The 24,375-nt window shown below is 41.4% G+C and overlaps 1 protein-coding gene across 11 annotated transcripts in view; it reads right to left on the bottom strand.

Moving 5' to 3' along the window:
- Positions 1–10,982: 10,982 nt before the first annotated feature.
- The window catches only part of LOC115179675 (muscleblind-like protein 2a), a 78,823-nt gene continuing 65,430 nt past the window's right edge, over positions 10,983–24,375 (bottom strand). For 6 of the 11 annotated variants that reach the window (XM_029741338.1, XM_029741342.1, XM_029741346.1 and 3 more), the window contains 3 exons: positions 24,215–24,250; positions 23,200–23,294; positions 10,983–14,473 (listed from right to left, as the gene is read on the bottom strand). In XM_029741338.1, coding sequence (XP_029597198.1) covers positions 14,459–14,473; positions 23,200–23,294; positions 24,215–24,250 — 146 coding nt within the window. In that variant the 3' untranslated portion in view covers positions 10,983–14,458. The remainder of the gene's footprint in view (positions 14,474–23,199; positions 23,295–24,214; positions 24,251–24,375) is intronic. The other 5 variants (XM_029741344.1, XM_029741345.1, XM_029741348.1 and 2 more) reach the window with 2 other exon arrangements.

Raw genomic sequence — 24,375 nt, 5'->3', positions numbered from 1 at the left:
AGTTGTGCACCGGGGCCTCCCACTCCTCTTTCTATTCTGGTTAAAGACAATTTGTGCTGTTCTGTGAAGGGAGTAGTACACAGCGTTGTACGAGATCTTCAGTTTCTTGGCAATTTCTCACATGGAATAGCCTTAATTTCTCAGAACAAGAATAGACTGACGAGTTTCAGAAGAAAGTGCTTTGTTTGAGCCTGTAATCGAACCCACAAATGCTGATGCTCCATATACTCAACTAGTCTAAAGAAGGCCAGTTTTATTGCTTCTTTAATCAGAACAACAGTTTTAAGCTGTGCTAACATAATTGCTAAATAGTTTTCTAATGATCAATTAGGCTTTTGAAATGATAAACATGGATTAGCTAACACAATGTGCCATTGGAACACAGGAGTGACGATTGCTGATAATGGGCCTCTGTACGCCTATGTAGATATTCCATAAAAAATCAGCCGTTTCCATCTACTTTGTGCATGACACAAGTAATCTTTCCAACAATTGTTTACAGACAGATTATTTCACTTAATCACAAATCCAGTGTGTCAGAAGTTCACATACACTAAGTTGACCGTGCCTTTAAACAGCTTGGAAAATTCCAGAAAATGATGTCATGGGTTCAGAAGCTTCTGATAGGCTAATTTGTGTACCTGTGGATGTATTTCAAGGCCTACCTTCAAACTCAGTGCCTCTTTGCTTAACATCATGGGAAAATCAAAAGAAATCAGCCAAGACCTCAGAAAATAAATTGTAGACCTCCACAAGTCTGGTTTATCCTTGGGAGCAATTTCCAAACACCTGAAGGTACCACGTTCATCTGTACAAACAATAGTACACAAGTATAAACACCATGGGACCATGCGGCCGTCATACAGCTCAGGAAGAGAAGACGCGTTCTGTCTCCTAGAGATGAACGTACTTTTGTGCGAAAAATGCAAATCAATCCCTGAATAACAGCAAAGGACCTTGTGAAGATGCTGGAGGAAACAGGTACAAAAGTATCTATATCCACAATAAAACGAGTCCTATATCAACATAACCTGAAAGGCCGCTCAGCAAGGAAGAAGCCACTGCTCCAAAACCGCCATAAAAAAGCCAGACTACGGTTTGCAACTGCACATGGGGACAAAGATCGTACTTTTTGGAGAAATGTCCTCTGGTCTGATGAATCAAAAATATAACTGTTTGGCCATAATGATCATCATTATGTTTGGAGGAAAAAGGGGGAGGCTTGCAAGCCGAAGAACACCATCCCAACCGTGAAGCACGGGGGTGGCAGCATCATGTTGTGGGGGTGCTTTGCTGCAGGAGGGACTGGTGCACTTCATAAAATAGATGGCATCATGAGGTAGGAAAATTATGTGGATATATTGAAGCAACATCTCAAGACATCAGTCAGGAAGTTAAAGCTTGATCACAAATGGGTCTTCCAAATGGACAATGACCCTAAGCATACTTCCAAAGTTGTGGCAAAATGGCTTAAGGACAACAAAGTCAAGGTATTGGAGTGGACATCACAAAGCCCTGACCTCAATCCCATAGAAGATTTGTGGGCAGAACTGAAAAAGCGTGTGCGAGCAAGGAGTCCTACAAACCTGACTCAGTTACACCAGCTCTGTCAGGAGGAATGGACCAAAATTCACCCAACTTATTGTGGGAAGCTTGTGGAAGGCTACCCAAAATGTTTGACCCAAGTTAAACAATTTAAAGGCAATGCTACCAAATACTAATTGAGTGTGTGTAAACTTCTGACCCACTGGAAATGTGATTAAAGAAATAAAAGCTGAAATAAATCCTTCTCTCTTCTTTTATTCTGACATTTCACATTCTTAAAATAAAGTGGTGATGCTAACCCTAATTTCTGCTAGGATTAAATGTCAGGAATTGTGAAAAACTGAGTTGAAATGTATTTGGCTAAGGTGTATGTAAACTTCCGACTTCAACTGATATATATATATATATATACACATATTTTGTATTTTTTGCAAAAAAATGTGGGGCCCAGTATGACGAGTTGCCACTGAACCTATCTACTGTACAACAGTTACTTTTACTACTGCAGTGTAGGGGAGAGCCTAGACGAAAGTAACACGGGCAAAACTAACACATTATTTTCAGCACATTCCTAATGTGGAAGACGACCTCCCTGTAAAAAAACAGACCAGTCTGACCATGTTTCGCTGAGTTATTAACCAAAAGAGATTCTGAGGCGTGTACAGCGCCGTGAAAAAGCCCCCTTTTCTGATATTCTCTATTTGTGCATATATTTTTTTTATCAGATCTTCAACCAAAACCTAATATTAGATAAAGGGGACCTTAGTGAACAAATAACACAAATGTGTTACTTATTTCATTTATTTCGTAAGCAAAGTTATACAACACCCAGTGCCCCTGTGTGAAAAAGTAATTGTCCCCATACACTGAATAACTGGTTGGGCCAACTTTAGCTGCAATGACTCCAATCAAACACTTCCTGTAGTTGTTGTTCAGGAACATCACCGTGAGGTATTTTTGGCACACCCTTCAATGCTGAACTGCTTTAACTCAGCGACATTTGTGGGTTTTTGAGCATGAATTGCTCTCTTTAGGTATTCCCATAACATCTCAAATCGGGTTTAGGTCTGGGCTTTGACTAGGCCATTCCAAAACTTTACATTTGTTGCTTTTCAGCCATTCTGATGTAGACTTGCTTGTGTGTTTTGGGTCATTGTCTTGCTGCATGAACCAGCTATGCTTCAGCTCACAGATGGATGGCCTGGAATTCTCCTGTATAATTCTGTGCCAAAAGTAAACTGATGACCTTGAATAAAATAAAATAAAATGTTTAAGCACAGGCCATTGTCTCCTCTAGTTCATATTGCTTTTATAATGTTAGCAAAATATCAACAGGTGACTGAATGTTTGAAAATTATATATGACATTAGAATTATGCCTTAATCAATTGACTTGGAGGATCATCTTCTCACATAAGCTTTTATCGACAGGTTAGTGGTTAAAGATTATACATCTTTATGATTCCGGTGGTCAATTTCCTTATGTCAAAATATTGTGGTTGCGCAACATTGCAATGTTGACGCATGGTTCATTTTCAGAAATCTCAAACCTATAGCAATAATTATTCAAATTGACACAAACATGAAATGATGTCTAATAGTACATTTGTTGAAAGTAACGAGCATTACAAGCCAGAAACAAAGATAAGACAGATATTGTGCACTTCTCACCAGCTGTTACTTCAATCCCAAGGTTGTGTTATTCCCACCCCGCTGGCAGGTACAAAAGTAACATTGCGGTAGTTCTGTTCTCGGTATATTTAATATTAATGAAATTACAGTTGATAAATGGTAGAGGACATATGCAAGTTGTTTGCCATAACATATGGTGTCTCTAGCGATCTGAGTAATTAGTAAAAAAAAAACTAAAATTGTTACTCTCTGCCCGGCTAAATATAAAGTCTGCTTACACAAAATATGTTTCTGTATACATGAGTTTTCATAGCACAAATATATGTTATAATGTAACAGAGACAGAGTTTTTTTCGTCAAATAAAAAACAGTGTGCTTATGATGGTTGTTATAGACTGTTTGCAAAGACAAAGGATAACTGATATTGGTTCCTACTACTAGCTGCACAGTAATACAAAACAAATGTGTCAGATTACAGTACTGTTCTTACTGGATTATCACAACGTTTTACACCAGTATAATGGATCTATAGTAAAAATTGTGAAACTTGAATCTTCTCTTGCCTGGAGCTGTGAAACTGGTTATGTGACCTTCATACATGGTCTAGAATGTTCTCTTGCCTGGAACTGTGAAACTAGTCATATGCAATCTCCAATCTCCATTGTTCTAGATTGTTTCTTTCGCCTCAAGAAAACTCACACCTATTTAGGTGATGTAAGGGTCCTGTGTGTAGCTGGTGTAGAGAGTCAGGGGCAGGACAGCAGAATTGAGTAATCAACGTACTTTACCCAAAAATACAAATATACAAAGTAATATCACGAGCCCACAAAGACGGACCGAATTACAACAAACAATCACTCACAAACACAACATGGGGAACAGAGGGTTAAATAATAAACCAGTGATTGGTGAGTGAAGCCAGGTGGGATAAGACAAAGACAGAACAAATGGAAAATGAAAAGTGGATCGGCGGTGGCTAGAAGGCCGGTGACGTCGACCACCGAACGAACAAGGAGAGGGACCGACTTCGGCGGAAGTCGTGACAGGTGAGGTGCTGGCTCGCGGAGTTGAACAATTAAAACATTTAAGGAGAGCCGCACACTCTAGGAGCTCAAATGCAATAATTGAATAACCTAATAGCCAACGTTTTGACAGACAAGCGGCCTTCATCAGGGTATGATGACAAACACATACCTAACACATCACTAGTTTATATAGTGTCAAAGGACACACAGGTGTCTGTAATCATCAGTGTTGCCCACAAATGTTCAGGGTAAGTTGCTAGAGGCAGCATGATTTGTTGCTAAAAGTTGCTAAATGACGTTGACATGTCATTGCGTAAGCCAACAATGATTTGCAATTTGCTGATATTGCTGCTGGCCTGCTGCTGCCTGTGCACGAGCTGAGCGCCTGCCGTCACTCACAATGCACTTTTGCAGCCAGGCACGTGTGTTGTGACTGAGTGTGTGACATAGAAAATCGTTTGTGTCATTTAGAGGGAAAATGTGTTCATTTTAGCATTTGAGTCACTTTTCAAAAGTTGCTAAAAGTTCCAAATAATTTTTTAAAAAGTTGCTAAATTTGTTGCTAGGTGCTGTTTGAAACAAAAGTTGCCAGGGTAGTCTGAAAAGTGGCTAAATCTAGCAACAATATTTCTAAGTTGGCATCACTGGTAATCATGGCCTGATATCAATGGTTAATTCTTAGATATAAAAATGATGTGGGTAAAACAAAGCACGAATCAAAAGTCCGAATCTCGGAGCATCGGAGCACCATTAGGTACAACAACTCAACTTACATATATTTTGAAAGCAAACAACTCGATTTCGTCCCTACATTATATCGGCTTTGAACATGTCACCCTCCCTAGGAGAGCGGGTGAACTCGACAATTTATTGTTAAAACGAAATCTTTAATTTAAAAGATCCTTGCTCCCTTCGGTCTCAATGTAGAATTTGATCTGAAGCCATTATTGTGATTTTGCTATTGTAAATGTTTGTAGGCCTATGCAGCCAAATTGCATCTATGATCGTATGCTATCCATTCATGTTTTTGGTATGTTATTTTTACATCTGAGAATTAACCAATGATATCAGGCCACACTGGCCATGATTACAGACACCTGTGTGTGTGTCCTTTGACGCTATATAAACTAGTGACCCTGCAGTGTTTGTCATTATACCCTGATGCAGACCGCTTGTCTGTCGACACGTTGGATATTAGGTTATTACATTATTGCATGTCAGAACTATAATTGTCATGTCAGAACTATACCTATCATGTAGTGAGAAGGCACTGCAAAATGTAAAAAGCAACATTTGTTTTTGTCCATACAATCTACATCAGCTGCTCAAACAATTCTGTATCCAGAGTATCCACCTAAGCGTCATAGCATGAGTTTCTTTCTACCTTACATTTACATTTTTACATTTTAGTCATTTAGCAGACGCTCTTATCCAGAGCGACTTACAAATTGGTGCATTCACCTTATGATATCCATTGGAACAACCACTTTACAATAGTGCATCTAAATCTTTTAAGGGGGGGGGGGGGGGGGGGTAGAAGGATTACTTTATCCTATCCCAGGTATTCCTTAAAGAGGTGGGGTTTCAGGTGTCTCTGGAAGGTGGTGATTGACTCCGCTGTCCTGGCGTCGTGAGGGAGCTTGTTCCACCATTGGGGTGCCAGAGCAGCGAACAGTTTGGACTGGGCTGAGCGGGAACCGTGCTTCCTCAGAGGTAGGGGGGCCAGCAGGCCAGAGGTGGATGAACGCAGTGCCCTTGTTTGGGTGTAGGGCCTGATCAGAGCCTGAAGGTATGGAGGTGCCGTTCCCCTCACAGCTCCGTAGGCAAGCACCATGGTCTTGTAGCGGATGCGAGCTTCAACTGGAAGGCAGTGGAGAGAGCGGAGGAGCGGGGTGACGTGAGAGAACTTGGGAAGGTTGAACACCAGACGGGCTGCGGCGTTCTGGATGAGTTGTAGGGGTTTAATGGCACAGGCAGGGAGCCCAGCCAACAGCGAGTTGCAGTAATCCAGACGGGAGATGACAAGTGCCTGGATTAGGACCTGCGTCGCTTCCTGTGTGAGGCAGGGTCGTACTCTGCGAATGTTGTAGAGCATGAACCTACAGGATCGGGTCACCGCCTTGATGTTAGTGGAGAACGACAGGGTGTTGTCCAGGATCACGCCAAGGTTCTTAGCACTCTGGGAGGAGGACACAAGGGAGTTGTCAACCGTGATGGCGAGATCATGGAACGGGCAGTCCTTCCCCGGGAGGAAGAGCAGCTCCGTCTTGCCGAGGTTCAGCTTGAGGTGGTGATCCGTCATCCACACTGATATGTCTGCCAGACATGCAGAGATGCGATTCGCCGCCTGGTTATCAGAAGGGGGAAAGGAGAAGATTAATTGTGTGTCGTCTGCATACCAATGATAGGAGAGACCATGTGAGGATATGACAGAGCCAAGTGACTTGGTGTATAGCGAGAATAGGAGAGGGCCTAGAACAGAGCCCTGGGGGACACCAGTGGTGAGAGCGCGTGGTGCGGAGACAGATTCTCGCCACGCCACCTGGTAGGAGCGACCTGTCAGGTAGGACGCAATCCAAGCGTGGGCCGCGCCGGAGATGCCCAACTCGGAGAGGGTGGAGAGGAGGATCTGATGGTTCACAGTATCAAAGGCAGCAGATAGGTCTAGAAGGATGAGAGCAGAGGAGAGAGAGTTAGCTTTAGCAGTGCGGAGAGCCTCCGTGACACAGAGAAGAGCAGTCTCAGTTGAATGCCCAGTCTTGAAACCTGACTGATTAGGATCAAGAAGGTCATTCTGAGAGAGATAGCAGGAGAGCTGGCCAAGGACGGCACGTTCAAGAGTTTTGGAGAGAAAAGAAAGAAGGGATACTGGTCTGTAGTTGTTGACATGGGAGGGATCGAGTGTAGGTTTTTTCAGAAGGGGTGCAACTCTCGCTCTCTTGAAGACGGAAGGGACGTAGCCAGCGGTCAAGGATGAGTTGATGAGCGAGGTGAGGTAGGGGAGAAGGTCTCCGGAAATGGTCTGGAGAAGAGAGGAGGGGATAGGGTCAAGTGGGCAGGTTGTTGGGCGGCCGGCCGTCACAAGACGCGAGATTTCATCTGGAGAGAGAGGGGAGAAAGAGGTCAAAGCACAGGGTAGGGCAGTGTGAGCAGGACCAGCGGTGTCGTTTGACTTAGCAAACGAGGATCGGATATCGTCAACCTTCTTTTCAAAATGGTTGACGAAGTCATCCGCAGAGAGGGAGGAGGGGGGGGGGGGGGAGGAGGATTCAGGAGGGAGGAGAAGGTAGCAAAGAGCTTCCTAGGGTTAGAGGCAGATGCTTGGAATTTAGAGTGGTAGAAAGTGGCTTTAGCAGCAGAGACAGAAGAGGAGAATGTAGAGAGGAGGGAGTGAAAGGATGCCAGGTCCGCAGGGAGGCGAGTTTTCCTCCATTTCCGCTCGGCTGCCCGGAGCCCTGTTCTGTGAGCTCGCAGTGAGTCGTCAAGCCACGGAGCAGGAGGGGAGGACCGAGCCGGCCTGGAGGATAGGGGACAGAGAAAATCAAAGGATGCAGAAAGGGAGGAGAGGAGGGTTGAGGAGGCAGAATCAGAAGATAGGTTGGAGAAGGTTTGAGCAGAGGGAAAAGATGATAGGATTGAAGAGGAGAGAGTAGCGGGAGAGAGAGAGCGAAGGTTGGGACGGCGCAATACCATCCGAGTAGGGTCAGAGTGAGAAGTGTTGGATGAGAGCGAGAGGGAAAAGGATACAAGGTAGTGGTCGGAGATTTGGAGGGGAGTTGCAATGAGATTAGTGGAAGAACAGCATCTAGTAAAGATGAGGTCAAGCGTATTGCCTGCCTTGTGAGTAGGGGGGGAAGGTGAGAGGGTGAGGTCAAAAGAGGAGAGGAGTGGAAAGAAGGAGGCAGAGAGGAATGAGTCAAAGGTAGACGTGGGGAGGTTAAAGTCACCCAGAACTGTGAGAGGTGAGCCATCCTCAGGAAAGGAACTTATCAAGGCGTCAAGCTCATTGATGAACTCTCCAAGGGAACCTGGAGGGCGATAAATGATAAGGATGTTAAGCTTGAAAGGGCTGGTAACTGTGACAGCATGGAATTCAAATGAGGAGATAGACAGATGGGTCAGGGGAGAAACAGAGAATGTCCACTTGGGAGAGATGAGGATTCCAGTGCCACCACCCCGCTGGCTCGATGCTCTAGGGGTATGCAAGAATACGTGGGCAGACGAGGAGAGAGCAGTAGGAGTAGCAGTGTTATCTGTGGTAATCCATGTTTCCGTCAGCGCCAGGAAGTCTAGGGACTGGAGGGTAGCATAGGCTGAGATGAACTCAGCCTTGTTGGCCGCAGACCGGCAGTTCCAGAGGCTGCCGGAGACCTGGAACTCCACGTGGGTCGTGCGCGCTGGGACCACCAGGTTAGAGTGGCAGCGGCCACGCGGTCAAAACACACTAGCAACGCTGTGTATTCCCACCAACAGACCCAAACCACCACCACCAATGCCCATACACACTTCCATGTTGGATCCTCCACTATTCTTGAACCATTTATGCTACAAACCTCAAATCAACGTTGACATGTGCAGACGGTCAACTTAGATTGCTTCAACACAGCTTTTTGCTACCATTCATACTGAACTATGAAGCTTGTTGTATCCCCATTCATTTCAATGGCGGAAGAACTGCCACAGAACTGTCAGAATGTTCAAACTAAAGCTATTAACACAAATCAACTTCCAAACGTACAGACTGACCCAATTTAGATTGCCTGAAAAAATACTTTTGAAAGCATGTACACTTTTTGTACTACAACATTAAATGAGCTCCCAATGCATTAATGGTACATTTTTTAAATAAATTCTAGACCCATCTCTTTCACCATTTAAGCTATCAACACCAAATCAACGTTGAGACATTCAGACTGACCCAACTTAGATTGTCTACATTCCGATTTTGTATCATATTTATACTTTTTGAATTATAACGATTTTAAATTGGCATAAATTAACATGGATTTGAACCACAAGGTTTGAATGAGAACCACAGGAATACAGTGGCAGTTATTTAAAATGGTCCTGCTCCTTGGTCAATTAAGCAGCACGACAAACTTTAGAACTTTAAGTAAACTATAAACGAACAATAAAAAAATAAAAATCGCCCGAGGTTCCTCGATATTAGGGAGTTTTTCCTGGCCACTGTGCTTTCGCCTCTGCATTGGTTTCTCTTTGGTGTCTAGACCGTGTAACTGTAAAGCACTTTATGTAAAAAGGGCTTCATGAAATGCATTTATTTACTTGGGCTTTACTGAGGGGACAAAAAGTTATTGAATCTTGTCGTGCATTCTGAAATGTATTTTTTTCTGTTCCTCGTATCTATTGATCTGCAACATGCATGTTGTAGCACAGGGATCATCAACTACATTCAGCTGCGGGACAATTGTTTCCTGAGCGAATGGTCAGGGGGCTGGAACATAATTACAAATCATTTGTAGACTGCAAATTGACCGCAAGAAACCCAAACAGATAAAATATTTGACTAAAACAGTAATTTCAAACCTTACATGTGTGGGGATACTTTGGAACAGATTTCCAAAATTGTAAATCACTTGGAGCTGATTTGCTGTACTTTTTATAGTCTTATGTCCAACAATAAAACAAAAATAAATAAAATGCTTTACTTAGAAAACGTTGGGCCACATAATATCAGCCGCGGGCCAAATTCGGCCCATGGGCCGCCAGTTGGGGAACCCTGTTGTAGCATGTCTGTCATTCACCATGTCCATAAGAGCATTATTCATTTGGACATTTTGGCCATTAGCAGACACTTGTCCAGAGCGACATACAGTCAGGGCATTCAACTAAGGTAGGTAAGACAAGCGCATATCGCAGTCATTATTCATAAATAAGGTCATTTCAACAAACATCCTTTCCATTTTTTCTTTATTTCAATAGATTTTACACTATCTTGCTGGAACCAAAACATTTGACTATAGTAACATAAAATAGCACAAACTATACGCACAAAGAAAACAGAAAAATGGTTACATCAAAACTAAAAATCCAATGAGGGTCTTGTCTTTTACTCTCTCTCTATATATAGGTTTTTGCAAAGTAGATGGGATACTGCATTTCTGATGGCAAAGCAGTCTCAATTCATTACCTGGGTAATATTCAATAGTGCACACTTGTAGCGAAACGTTTTGCAATGTTAAACAAAAACAAGCGTTTCTTATTGGACAAGTTCAGTTAGTCCCTTCCGTTTCGGCACGTTTGCTTCCTAGTGAATACGACCCTGGCGGCAGTCCTTTTAGGGACCATTCAGTATCGCATGTTGGCCACAGCCCTCATCGTCAAGCTCTCTACAAGGACATAATAGTGCCCTGTTCCAATACTTTAACAAATGCATCGTTCCTTCCCCCTTCCTTGAAGAAATACCTAATCTGACATGGCCGGATTGGGGAAAGCTACGTGATAGAACTGTTGCTTACACCTACCAAATTGTGTTAGATCAGAAAGTAAGTAGGGAAGGGTTTGTTATTAAAGTATTCGAACGGGGCTTAGAACTCAAGACTGCTTTCTGTACAGCAGTCAATCCTTTTGGCCTCACCTTTTAAAAATGAAAAAAAAAATGTAAAAACTTCAAACAATTTAATTCATGTATATAAATAAAATTAGTTTTAAGTTTACATTTTAGCATTTTATTTATATATATATATATATATATATATATATATATATATATATATATATATATAAACGAAAAAGTCTGTTCAGCAGAGACCACTTTACAGCCTTTAAAAGTTTATTTTTAACAGCTCTGGAACATAAAACCTTAAGCACGATGGACTAACGACAAGGCAAAGTGTTTGGATAAGCTGTGTCTGCTCAGCTGACCCAAGTGCTTATATATTTTTCTCTTATCAGTCAGTCAATGTCAACACATTTCATATAAATAAATTACATTTCTCAGCACAATTCCATTCTCTTGGGCACAACCATGACCCCATTTGAGGACAACTTGGATTTTTGTCTCATGTGCAGACTATTTTTTGTGTTTTTCGGTATAACTAGAAACATTCAGTACGTTATCGTTTATTAATAAAAACTTTATTTTTTTTCATGCAAGATGCTCAAAGGTTATTTCTCTGATACGAACTGGTAGTGACTATTAAACAGATTTACTGTATTACTGGTGTATAGTAACTTTGCCATACCTAATGAAATTTTCATCGGTAATAATGAAATGTTTTACTTTACCGGAAGAAGTGCAATCCTTAACTGATGATAAACAATTTAACAAACTACATTCATAAATATTTTTCCATTGGTGTGCATGAAACCAGTGGTCCTTTCTCAGGGGAAAAGTTGTACATCTTAACTATTCAATTAATAGATCATTTGTTATAATTTCATCCTAAATATCATTGGTAACTTTGTCTATTACATCTTAAGTGTTAAAGTTACACCTTTACAGAGGCTGCTAAGGAAAATTGTCATAATCACGACAAATAAGAAATGTTGAAATCTGCTTTACAATCTAGTGATGTGTGCAGTGTTCTAGAAAAAAAGTAAACTTAACGATTAGATAATTTACAAAAATACAGAACTTTAGTAATTGCAACTTTATGTTGCCACAGCAACAACTTAATATTGTTATGAAATACTAGAGTGAAAAGTACATATTTTTAAAATTATTTTTTGGGTAAAATGTCACCTATACAATTAACATTCTTATTTTCTTTTCTCTTTTTTTGTTGAACAATAGAAGCAATTCTAAAGCCTTGCTCATTACTGTAATGCGATGAACTGTGTTGATGACAAGGCAAGGGAGATCCAGTAGCATTCTATTGGTGGCTTTAAGACTCCACCCCCTTGCTCCTGATCTGCATCTCATTGGCTGACTAAAGAGACCAGACCTTGTAGGGATGCACAGCTCAATAAATTACATTCATTTCAAAATAGAATAGGTTACATCATTCTGACTCATTTGACAAAACAATAAAATACGATAACTTACCAAAAAATATCTTCAATCACCTTCCACACCAAAAATTACATTAAAACTGTAACTTTTTAGAAGAAAATCTCAGTGAAAGTGAACAAAAAGAAAGAAAAAAATAATTCTAAGACCAGTGCCATATTATTTTGTTAACCAAAGGTGTCTTGTTGTGGATTGTCTGTGTTGATCAAGCACCATGAAAATATATGTCATGATTCTGATCTTTTTTGTTGAACACACATACACAAGGTAAATAATTGGTTGTGTAGTATTAAGAAATGTGATTTAGAGTCAAAATACATACATCTCATAAAACATATTAGGTAATAACGCGGTGGTTGGTTTAAAACAATGCTAGTACACAATTAACTATATCATGGCATAAAATAATGGATTGTTCTGGTGACACACATACCTTGATGCTTAACATCATAAAATAAATCATAAATCATAAAATAAATGTGAATACATTGCTGCTACAACCATGAATATAAACTCTCAAAGTATGAGACACGTTACATACATTACACACACGTCACAATTTCCTGTATTCTCAATCACTTTTTCCAATGTAAACTACTAAAAACCTATGGTAAGAACAAAATATTACATCATGAAATATTTATTAAACATTCTACCAAGCTATCTTGGTTAGTTTATATATTTTCTTTTCAGAAAGTTACTTTTTGTCGTGTTAAATATATGCTTACAATAACACTAGGGTACTGCTTTAACCATGGCATCTGCATGAAAAGTGAATAGTCTTTTCTCTAAATAGGTCAACATACTTTTGGGAACTTTGCTTGAACCATCCTTTTGTATATTCTTATTTTTTCTTTGACAAAGTATGTTTCTCCAGATGCTTGTTGTTTTAAAGTTAAAGGATTTTTAGGCACTTCTACAGTTTTTCTCAAATAGAAACAGGATTCTCGGTGATAGCAGGGTGACGACTGACAGTCACAGATAGCCCTCCAGTCAAAAACTTCAAGTCATCTCACGACAATGACTAGCATCTTCGAACGCACCTTTTTTTTTGAGTCGTAGCACTTGTTTCACCCCTAGCCGATCTCACCCTTATCTCTCCTTCTAGCCCCACCCCTAACTCCCCCAAAGGCCTTGTCCCTGTGGTCTTGACTTTGGGGCCTCTGGTGGACTTACAATCTGTCTGTTGCAGACTGCTGGCAGATGTCCATGGCTTGGCCCATCAGGCTGAGGCTCCCTCCTGCCATATGCTTTCAGCCACCCGCAAGCTTTCGTGAAGCCCTTGGCACACAAACTGGAGCCATATAGGCTAGTAGCACTCCCTGATGCCCAGTATAACTCTCCCCAACACCGACCCCTGTGAGGCTCCCACCCAACCAACCACATTCACAAATACACCCACAAGCCAATGTCAGCATCCATCCAAAAGTAAAACTGAAAATTTAACAAAGGAGAAGAAATTGAAATTCTAGGTTATTTTTCCCCCCCAGACGTGCACAAAAACGAGGCCCGACTGCACGTTTTGGCCACGAAGCTGTTCCACGTCTGTTTCCTTGCAGACCGACTCCGACTCCGTCCGTCAATCTGTCAGTCGCGATGACTTTCGTTTGGCAAGCCGTTGGTTTTCCAGAGATGAAATGTTGGCAAGTGGTTCATATGGAGCGCATACCACACCGTTTTAAAGGGGTGGTGGTGATGGGGGGGTGGGGGAGCACGTTCAAATCATCGTTAAGAGGACAGTCATTGAGTAAACATAAGCCTATAGTCTGCCCTAACATTTGTCTTTTTAAAAAGAATTAAAACAAACAAAAAGTAAAACAATCCCTTCTAGCTTGGTCTGGAGCACCAGTTACAACCAGGGGCTTCTCTGTGACTCTCCTGTTTAAAACAATTAAGCACTTTTGACAATAAGCACTAGTTCTCTTATAGTGCAAATAAGGTGTTTTCAAAGGGTGAACATTTGTGCAGATCGAGGTTCCGTTTTGAAAACAAAATATAAAAGGACCCATATTACTTTAACAGAGAAAACAATAGTTAAAATGAACACCATCTCTCCACTAAGTGTATGTCGTTCAGTACATATCATTTTTTTGTCATCATTTTCATGGCAATAGTTTCCTAGCAATACATATACATCTTTTTGTTGTGTGTATCTTATGGTTAATTGGTAGTATTACACTCTTAGCATGCAGGTTGCTGTAGTGGAAGGGGTAGGTAGTATGTACAGAAGGGCTGTTTTGGGCTTTGTAGTGCAGCTTCTTGACACTCCATTTCTTTCCTGACCGTTACTTCAGGATAATCTGTGGGAGAGGTGAAGAAAAAGAAAAATGGAGAACAAAAACATCAGTTCATTGTCTAAACCTTTTGAAATGATTGGCTCCATCTCATTTAATCTTTCCGTGATTTCTCACATCTGATCCCCTCGCCTTCTTCTCAACCATATTGGAGGAGAAGATCCAAGTTCCCTCTGACCTTCTCCAATGCCTTTTGAGAAGGAGGCGAGAAGAGAGGATGCAAGGAATCCAGGAAAGATTGCACAAGAGCCAGATTGTCGTTGTAGGGTGGTTAAAAAGCCAATCCCTAACATACACTACATGACAAAGTATGTGGACACCTGCTAGTAGAACATCTCATTCCAAAAACATGGGCATTAATATGGAGTTGGTCCCTCCCTTTGACGTCAGGTCTCCATGCAGGCCAGTCAAGTTCTTCCACATCAATCTTGACAAACCATTTCTGTATGGACCTCGCTTCGTACACGGGGGCATTGTCATGCTGAAACAGGAAAGGGCCTTCCCCAAACTGTCACCACAAAGTTGGAAGCACAGAATCGTCTAGAATGTCATAGCGTTAAGATCTCCCTTCACTAGAACTATGGGGCCTAGCCCGAACCATGAAAAACTGCCCCAGACAATTATTCCTCCTCCACCAAACTTTACAGTTGGCACTATGCATTCGGAAGGTAGCATTCTCCTGGCACCCACCAAACCCAGATTCGTCCATCAGACTGCCAGATGGTGAAGTGTGATTCATTACTCCAGAGAATGCGTTTCCACTTCTCCACAGTGCAATGGCGGCGAGCGTTACACCACTCCAGCTGACACTTGGCATTGTGCATGGTGATCTTAGGCTTGTGTGCGGCTGCTCGGCCATGGAAACCCATTTCATGAAGCTCCAGATGAACAGTTCTTGTGCTGACATTGCTTCCAGAGGCAGTTTGGAACTCTGTAGTGACGGTGGCAACCGAGGAGAGACAATTTTTACAAGCTACACGCTTGAGCACTCGGCAGTGCCGTTCTGTGAGCTTGTGAAGCCAACCACTTCACGGCTGAGCCGTTGTTGCTCCAAGACGTTCCACTTCACAATAACAGCACTTACAGTTGATCAGGACAACTCTAGCAGGGCAGAAAATTGACAAACTGACTTGTTGGAAAGGTGGCATCCTATGAAAGTCACCGAGCTCTTCAGTAAGGCCATTCTAATGCCAATGTTTGTCTATGGAGATTACATTGCTATGTGCTCAATTTTATATACACTTGTCAGCAACGGGTGTGGCGGAAGTAGCCAAATCCACTAATTTGAAGGGGTGTGCACATACTTTTGTGTATATAGTGTATGTAATGTAGATCCTGCAAGCTCATAATAAGTCATTTTAATGACGCGAGTGGAGTCATTTGACTTATGAGAAAAAAAATGATAAAAGAAAAGAAAAAGCTGAATGTTATATTGATGTTGTGTGATGTCCCGTTGGCTCCTAGTTGCTTACCGCTAATTACCCAGACAGATGCCCTCTCCAAACCCCTTGCCTCTACCCCCCTAGGCACTTCCATAGATCCAAGAATACTAGATGGGTGTAAGTAATATCAGAGGAAAAGGTTGAGCTACATCTATCCAATTCTTTAAAATATACAAAATAGGTCAACTGTTTAGGTGGTAGGGTCTAGGGGTCGTTTTTGGACAGGACCACAGAGAGCAAATTATTGGCTTATCATGGCAGTGAAAGGCCTCAGTTACAAAGCAGACATACTGATGACCTGGCGGAAGCATAGAGGACCACCATGATGCGCTGTACCAGCTACGGCATTGAAATAATGACGTTTCCCTTTTAGACATTTTATTTCCATGCGTTACAGATCAATGCTAGCAAAGGCAAAAGGTCACTTCACACACAGAGGCTGGAGATGCATGCATGCTGGGAAATGGAGCACACAGATATCACTGATGAGGACAGAAGTAACAACAGATAATCAGTAAAATGGAGTTAGTGAATGGGTCATGATGGACAGAAAAAAGGAAATGACAAGTCAGGGGTGGATGCCTGGCCCACCATAAAAGAAAAGCCAACACCAGATGATGTGCGTGACACTTGATTGCTTTTTGTGCCTATGATGACACTTAACGGAAATCCTTATTGCAGACAGCAGCCCCAAAGGGGACATAGTACAATCATCCTGCAAATATGTGAACCAATGTCTACGCTAATTACTTTTTATAACCAATGTGACAAAACCCACAAGTGTATCTTGGTGTATTTCCCAATTCAGCCAGAAGAGGGAGCCCCCACATTTGTGTCAGGGCAGTGAGAGGTTTGACCTGCAGGTACTTATGATCAAGACTATTGTCTGTGGGGCTGACGCCAATTAGACGAAATGTCGATTGTTTGGTAGTTAGGCTGTTGGTCGACCAAGATTGTTTTAGTCGAGCAGTAACAAATTATTTATATTATAATATACACATCTATATATACACACACACACACACACACACACACATTTGTGCCCCCTCTGAACTATTCCCTTGCGGAGGCCTAGACTTTAAAACAATTTATGCTTGACCTGAAAATGTGGTCGGAGGCTTCATATGGAGGGTGTGACGCAACTGCGGAGCCTCCAGACGCATCCAGAGGCCAAACTGAGCTCTGCGTCGCATCGCCATGCGCCTCACAAATTTTATAACAATGCGGAGGGCTCTGCATAGCTCCGCATTGACATGATTGGTTGACGGTAGGTTGGGGCGGTACATCCTGCAGAAAACAAAACTCACTTCCTTGACAACAGCTCTGCACTGCTCCGTGAAGCGCAAAAAGTATGAATGCCCTGACTTCTGCTGAGGCTGTATAAAAGTAAATACTGCATGGCCAAGGCCAATGCAGATGCCGGATTGACCATGCGCCCAGATGCACAATGCACTTCTCTCACCAGAATACGCTCTCTCCCGCCAATTTGTGCACATTCATTATTTCATAACTTGATTGTGTGAATTGTTTGCATTTGATTATTAGTGTATAACAATTCTCCATTACATACAGTACCAGTCAAAAAGTTTGGATACACCTACTAATTCAAGGGCTTTTCTTTATTTTTACTATTTTTACATTGTAGAATAACAGTGAAGACAAACTACGAAATAACACATATGGAATCATGTAGTAACCAAAAAAAGTGTTTAACAAATCAAAATATATTTTATATTTGAGAATCTTCAAAGTAGCCACCCTTTGCTTTGATTACAGCTTTGCACACTCTTGGCATTCTCTCAACCAGCTTCATAAGGTAGTCACCTGGAATGCATTTCAATTATCAGGTGTGCCTTGTTAAGTCAATTTGTGTAATTTCTTTCCTTCTTAATGCGTTTGAGCCAATCAGTTGTGTTGTGACAAGGTAGGGGTGGTATACAGAAAATATCCCTATTTGGTAAAAGACCAAGTCCATATTATGGCAAAAACAGCTCAAATAAGCAAAGAGAAACAACTGTCCGTCATTCTGCAGTGATACGCCTTCCCATCTGGTTTGTGCTTAGTAGGACTATCATTCCTTTTCAACAGGACAATGACCCAACACACCGCCAGGCTGTGTAAGGGCTATTTGACCAAGAAGGAGAGTGATGGAGTGCTGCATCAGATGACCTGGCCTCCACAATCACCCGACCTCAACCCAATTGAGCTGGTTTGGGATGAGTTGGCCCGCAGAGTGAAGGAAAAGCAGCCAACAAGTGCTCAGCATATGTGGAAACTCCTTCAAGACTGTTGGAAAAGCTTTCCAGGTAAAGCTGGTTGAGAGAATGCCAAGAGTGTGCAAAGCTTTGATATGTTTAACACTTTTTTTGGTTACTACATGATTCCATATGTGTTATTTATAAAGTTTTGATAACTTCACTATTATTCTACAATGTAGAAAATAGTACAAATAAAGAAAAGCCCTTGCATGAGTAGGTGTGTCCAAACTTTTGACTGGTACTGTATATCACCAGTAGTACATTTACTGTTAATTCCTATCATTTCTTATCTACAAAGTTTGTTACTTTGGTTATGGTAATTTCTGTTAATGCATTCAATATCATTATTCCAGTCTTCCCGTTTTCATTGCCAGAGTGGACACATTGTTTGCAGAGTGCACAACCTATGCTACACTTGTAAGAAACACGTTTTGGTTTATTTGATTCCATTTACCATTTTTTTTCAATTGAATTATTGTCTTTTGTTTGGACCGCTCCTGTCAACGTTGAGTAAGGATGCGCACACATAAAAGTAGACCTATGGGATAGCTGGCCTGCATGCAAATGTAGGCATATACATGTGCCCATTTGGGGGATCTGATAGTATTTCTGATTGGCTTAACGCACCACCACTAATGACCTGTGGAGCTTCTCAAAGTAATGTGTTCTTCAGCTCAAACAGCAAGCAAACAACATCTGTTTTTACATCCATTGAGAATTACAATAGTTCCTTAATGCATTTGAAAAATCTTTCCTGCTCTCTCCCTTTCGATTATCACCCAGCGTGAAAGTGAAAAATCGCATCCTCTGATTCAGTGGAAACGTCATAAAATAGGGCTACCTGATTACAGCTTATCAGTGCTGGAGTTGGACTGAAATAAGTTCCGGTACTCATTTTGTGTGCTGGTACTGTTTATATTTAGGAGCTCCACAATTCCTTTTAGCTAATATTCTATAAGAGGAACAGGAGCTCAAGCAGTAGAAAATGTGAGGTGTCGGTACTCAGCTCCGGTGAGCTCCTGCCCAAGTCAAGCTCTGCTTCTTATCCCTTGTGCAAATAGCCTACAGCTGTGTCTGTCCCGAGCTCACTGGCGCTGGAAACGGAGGGCCCAGAATATTTTATACAGTTAGCTAACGCGAGCTTCAGCCGGACCCAAGTTAATAGTTGCTACAATGTTTCAAGTTAGTTGCAGTCAGGCCATGCGTAGCCAATGTGATTTATAGGATATTTATTTTTATCAGGATATTTTGTACCTGCAGGTTGCAATAGTTTTATTTGTTGGCTTTATGTAGGCTATTTTTACATAATTGGAAATTGCAATATAAGTTACTTTTTAGGCTTGAATCATTTTCATTTAGATAGAATTTTGATTAACCACATGACTTTGACAGTGACTGTTTCACGAAAATGTGCATATGAAAACCCTAACTGGGAAGCAGATCGGTAGAAGTGGTAAGATAAAATGGCATTCCACATAAAAAAACGATCACCGGCAACTTCAGGAGAGTAATGGCAGAATCTGCGAAAGCCAGCAGGAGGAGAATAGGGTCAGGTAAGTTTTTTTCTTCTTCTGGCTATCTAGATCTCTGTCGCCCTCTTGAGGCATTTGTCTTATTTCATCAAACCGTAAGCTTAAAGCATCAGATAAGCTCAATGCATATAGTTGATTTTATTAAAACACAGGGCTTGTCTATTTATGGTAAAATAGAACCGACGACTTTCGGTTAACCAAGATTTTATTTTGTCGGGGACAGCCCTAATTGTCTGTATTTCAAGATGACCTTTAAAAGCTAAAAACAGACTACGTCAATGAACGGTTAAAATCATCGGGTAGCATATTAAATAGCTACATGTTGAATCAGCACCGTTCGTCGACACCCAGCAGGCCAATATCATTTATGGTGTGTCCTGTCCTTTAAAGGTCCAATGCAGCCGTTTTAATCTCAATATCAAATCACTTCTGGGTAACAATTAAGTACCTTACTGTGATTGTTAATTAAATAAAAGAAATAGCACAAAGCAGTCTTGGAGAGGTCTGAGTGGGGATGGAAAAACAAATTAGCTGTTAATGGTTTGGAACTCTCTTCCTTATTGGTCTATTAACATATACTGCCTGGTGATATTACCAGGCAGGCCAAAACTCCATCCCACCAAAACATGCTGAAATGTCAGCTAAAAGGGCATTATCATCATCTTCGCAATGTCACAGTATTATTCCAACCTCATAGTGTGGAAATATATAGAAAACACAGGAAAATCACATTGACTGCACTGGGCCTTAAAAAGAGAGTCCACTTCACCTATATCAAACACGCTACGCTGTTTCAAACCAAACTATTAAAAATCTTACTGTGAAAACACAATGTATATGATATATTATAGATAGACAACTCATGTAATACTGTAGCTGGGTTGTGTCTGGACTGTGACGGCATATACCCTGAATCCCTATCCATTGCTTACACCTATGCACTCCGCTCAGATCCACACAAGTGCATAGGGGCTGATTTGGGATTCAGGTTAGTCCCCCATATGGAACACTTTTCCCAGTATAGTGCACCACATCACTGATTAGGGCCCAAACGGCTTTATGTGCACTGTAGGGAATAGGGTGCCATTTGGAACGCCCTCTGGAGAGGCTACAAAATGGCGATGGGTGTGTGTTTCTAAGGTAATCATTAAAAAATCTTAAGGGCAAAGTCATATTTCTCCCTGGTCATGGTCCAAAAACAGAACAATATCAAGGAAATTGCTAGTCATGAATGATAAATAGCAAGTGGGACTGCTTATTGAGTTTTGAGGAAAATGGTGGAGAGACCTATCCGTAATAGTAGACCTACAATAATAAAACATCATAGGCAGCAATAATAAGTCATGTGCCAGTAATATTATTAGCGTGGTTGGTCATACAGACTAGATGCTGGGAGGAGAATGCTGGGAGAGAGAATATTTTTTAGAATATCAATTGAAATTCTAGAGTCTTGATTAAAGGCGTCTAACATGTTAAAGTTTCAGTGCCTTCAGAAAGTATTCACACCCCTGGACTTTTTCCACATTTTGTTATCACAGCCTAAATTTAAAATGTATTAAATTGTGATTTATGGTCACTGGCCTACACACAATACCCTATAATGTCAATGTGGAATTGTGTTTTTCTGTATTTTTTTTAATAAAAAATGAAAAGCTGAAATGTCTTGAGTCAATAAGTATTCAACCCCTTTGTTATGGCAGGCCTAAATAAGTTCAGGAGTAAAACATGTGCCTAACAAGTCACATAATAAGTTGCACTCTGTGTGCAATAATAGTGTTTAACATGATTTTTTTTAATGACTTCCTCATCTCTGCTTAAGTTCTTGAGTGGCCTGCCAAAGCCCAGACTAGAAGATTGCTGTTCAATGTCACTCCTCAATTAACTTAAGAGACCTTGAAAAAAAATCTGCACAGAAGAAAGGGAGAAAAACCCCAAATCCAGATGTGCAAGATTGGTACATAACCAAGATGACTCAAAGCTGTAATCGCTACCAAAGGTGCTTCTACAAAGTACTGATGCAGGGGTGTGAATACTTATGTAAAGGAGAAATCTGTATTACATGTTCAAAAAGATTGCGAAAAAAAAAATAAAACATTTTCATTAATTTTGAATTCAGGCTGTAACAACAAAATGTGGAATAAGTCAAGGGGTATAAATACTTTCTGAACGCCCTGTATGATGTGTAAGAGTACATTTTCTGGTCCATTTTTTGACCAAATAAAGCCTGGGATTGAAAATATAATGATGTGAAACCAACAGAAAACCAACCATCACTTTCTACACTGAGAATCTCTCAATATAAACCAATTTGAGGGAACAGTGTGAAATAATGAACATTCACCGGCAACCGGAAGTCTTGATGATCATGGAACGACGTCATCCGTCCAATACATTTCTGGGAAAGCTCACTGACCACTGAGATGTAAATCAAATCTCATCAAGCCTGTAATGTGGCCACCGCTCAAAGCCTTGCTAAGTGGGTTTAATGGGAGACTGATTGTTTGCTGCGGGCACTCCACCTGGCAGTGCACTGTAATTGTCAGGTTTAATAAACGAGGTTGTGTGTGTGTACGTCACCCGACTTACGCACCCAACTGCAACTTCCCGGCCCCTGCTGATACAGAGGCATGCGTCTAGCTAGTAACTGTGCTTATCTGGAGCCATTTTAGGTCTTTCTGGAGGCATCGTCCTGTCTCCTGTAACACTAATATAGCAGAGGTGGCCACCCTGGATCGACAGTTTCCTCAAGGCTTTCGTCCTCACCCATCACCGCCAAGCCGAACAAGGAGTCAGAGAGTGAAGCTGCGTTTGCTGACAGGAGCCAACATGGTGGATGGAGATGGAGCGGCTAGGCTTTTTTTAGGTGGAAAAAAAGTGTATGTGCGTTCGTGTGTCACGAAACATACAGGTGATGTTTCTAACGCAGGTGAAGAGGGAAACTTGACATCAAAGTAAAGTGGATGAAAAACAATATACATGCAAAACAAAAACTAGGATCTAATGCAACACAAGACAACTATTATTTGCAAATGTGAGAGCTCTGAATAAGTGCTTCACTGGGTCATTGTGTGACACGCCCAATAAATTACTAAACATATACTTGTACAAAACGTACAGCAGTCCTCTGAAATAAAAGCCAACACATTCTGACACCTGTGGCAGACATTGAAATATACCACAGTAGCAGACTAGACTAGAGCATGAATGAGTTTCCCTGTTGGGACAATAAAGTTCTAATTTAATTGAAGGATGTTGAGGTTGGGCTCAGCCATAGAGTTGGATAGAGGGCACACTTGGCCCAAAGCCTGTTTTAACATAGGCAGCGCCATTGAGGGCTTTCACCATTTTGAAGTAGTCAACTCTTCTGCAGTCATAGAAGTAAAATAAGAAATTGACTACTTTAATTGAAATGATAGTAGATCAGCTCGATGGACTATGGTCGTCAAGCACTTATTTAGAGCTCTGGGACTGTATGAAAGAAAGCTTTAAAATGAGCAAACCTGATTGGCTGGCGCTGCTGCTGCGTAGGGGACACTTGTGGCAGGAGTTGTTGTTGCAGAGATAGTAGCAGGCGTAGCACTGTACATCATGGGTACTTTTTCAGGAAGGGGGGACCATGGAAGCAATGAACAGGTAGGCAGTGGAGGCAGTGTGGTAACCATGGCAACGTGTGTTGATTGTTTGGTTGTTGTTGTTTTTGGGCATGACGCATATTACAGAGAGTGGCGAGCCATCGTTAGGTTAGCCCAGCGGAAGGCGTGCACATCACAATGCAAAAGCGAGAGAAAGCATGGGAGAAAAAAAAGAGAGAAAAACCTGAATTACAATCAAGGAAATTTGGCCCGACAATCAGTTGTTCCCAGAGGACTGAGTGAGATATGATGACTGGTATTATAAGATTGAGATTAACTAGAAAACAATTAGAGCCCCATCAAGATCGAGAGCTTTTCTACCAATTGTGTTCACCCTCTTTCTATTTGTCTCTGGGATCAACACAGCACAGTAAACAATACAATATCTACTTTTCAACAAACAATTCATTTGGAATGCATTTAAAAAATATATATACTAAAACTGATAATGTTAAGAATAACACTTCACATTTCATAATTAGGGGATAAGACAGTAAGTAGCTAATTAACAATCATCTCTTACCGGGGAGTTCAAATTGACATGTAGGACTTTGCAGCACTTTGTGGCGCTTTTCAGTAAAACAATCAATCATGCACTCTAGCCCAATGTTCTACAACCGTGCCTCTCACTGTGTCACAACATCCATGAACTTTGTGTCACCTGTGAGTGCTTACATCTCCCGGCCTGTTCCCGCTCTCCCCCCAATTTAAAAAGGCTCCATGGTGAATTTTCCCCTAGGTACAGATCTAGGATCAGCTTCTCCTCCCCCAATCCTAACCTTAAACATTAGTGGAGACCCAAGATCAAAGTCTAGGGGCAACTTCACCCTAAACCTTTAAAAGAATATGTGAGAGAATGAAAAAGGGACAGGAAGGAACCTACCAAGGCTGCTAGCAGGAGTCATGCACAAGACTGACCCTGTGTGATCATGCAGTGGAAGAGAGTGAACAGAGGGTTAATAAGGGAAGGAGAAAAACATGTTAGAGAAGAAAGACAGAGATTTTGGTGGTAGCCTGGTCCCAAATCGGTTTGTACTGTATGGC

Source organism: Salmo trutta, chromosome 39 (assembly GCF_901001165.1).
Source record: "Salmo trutta chromosome 39, fSalTru1.1, whole genome shotgun sequence".
Taxonomy (NCBI): Eukaryota; Metazoa; Chordata; class Actinopteri; order Salmoniformes; family Salmonidae; genus Salmo; species Salmo trutta.
Note: the sequence above shows the minus strand (reverse complement) of the source record. Positions and strands in the feature narration are given on the sequence as shown.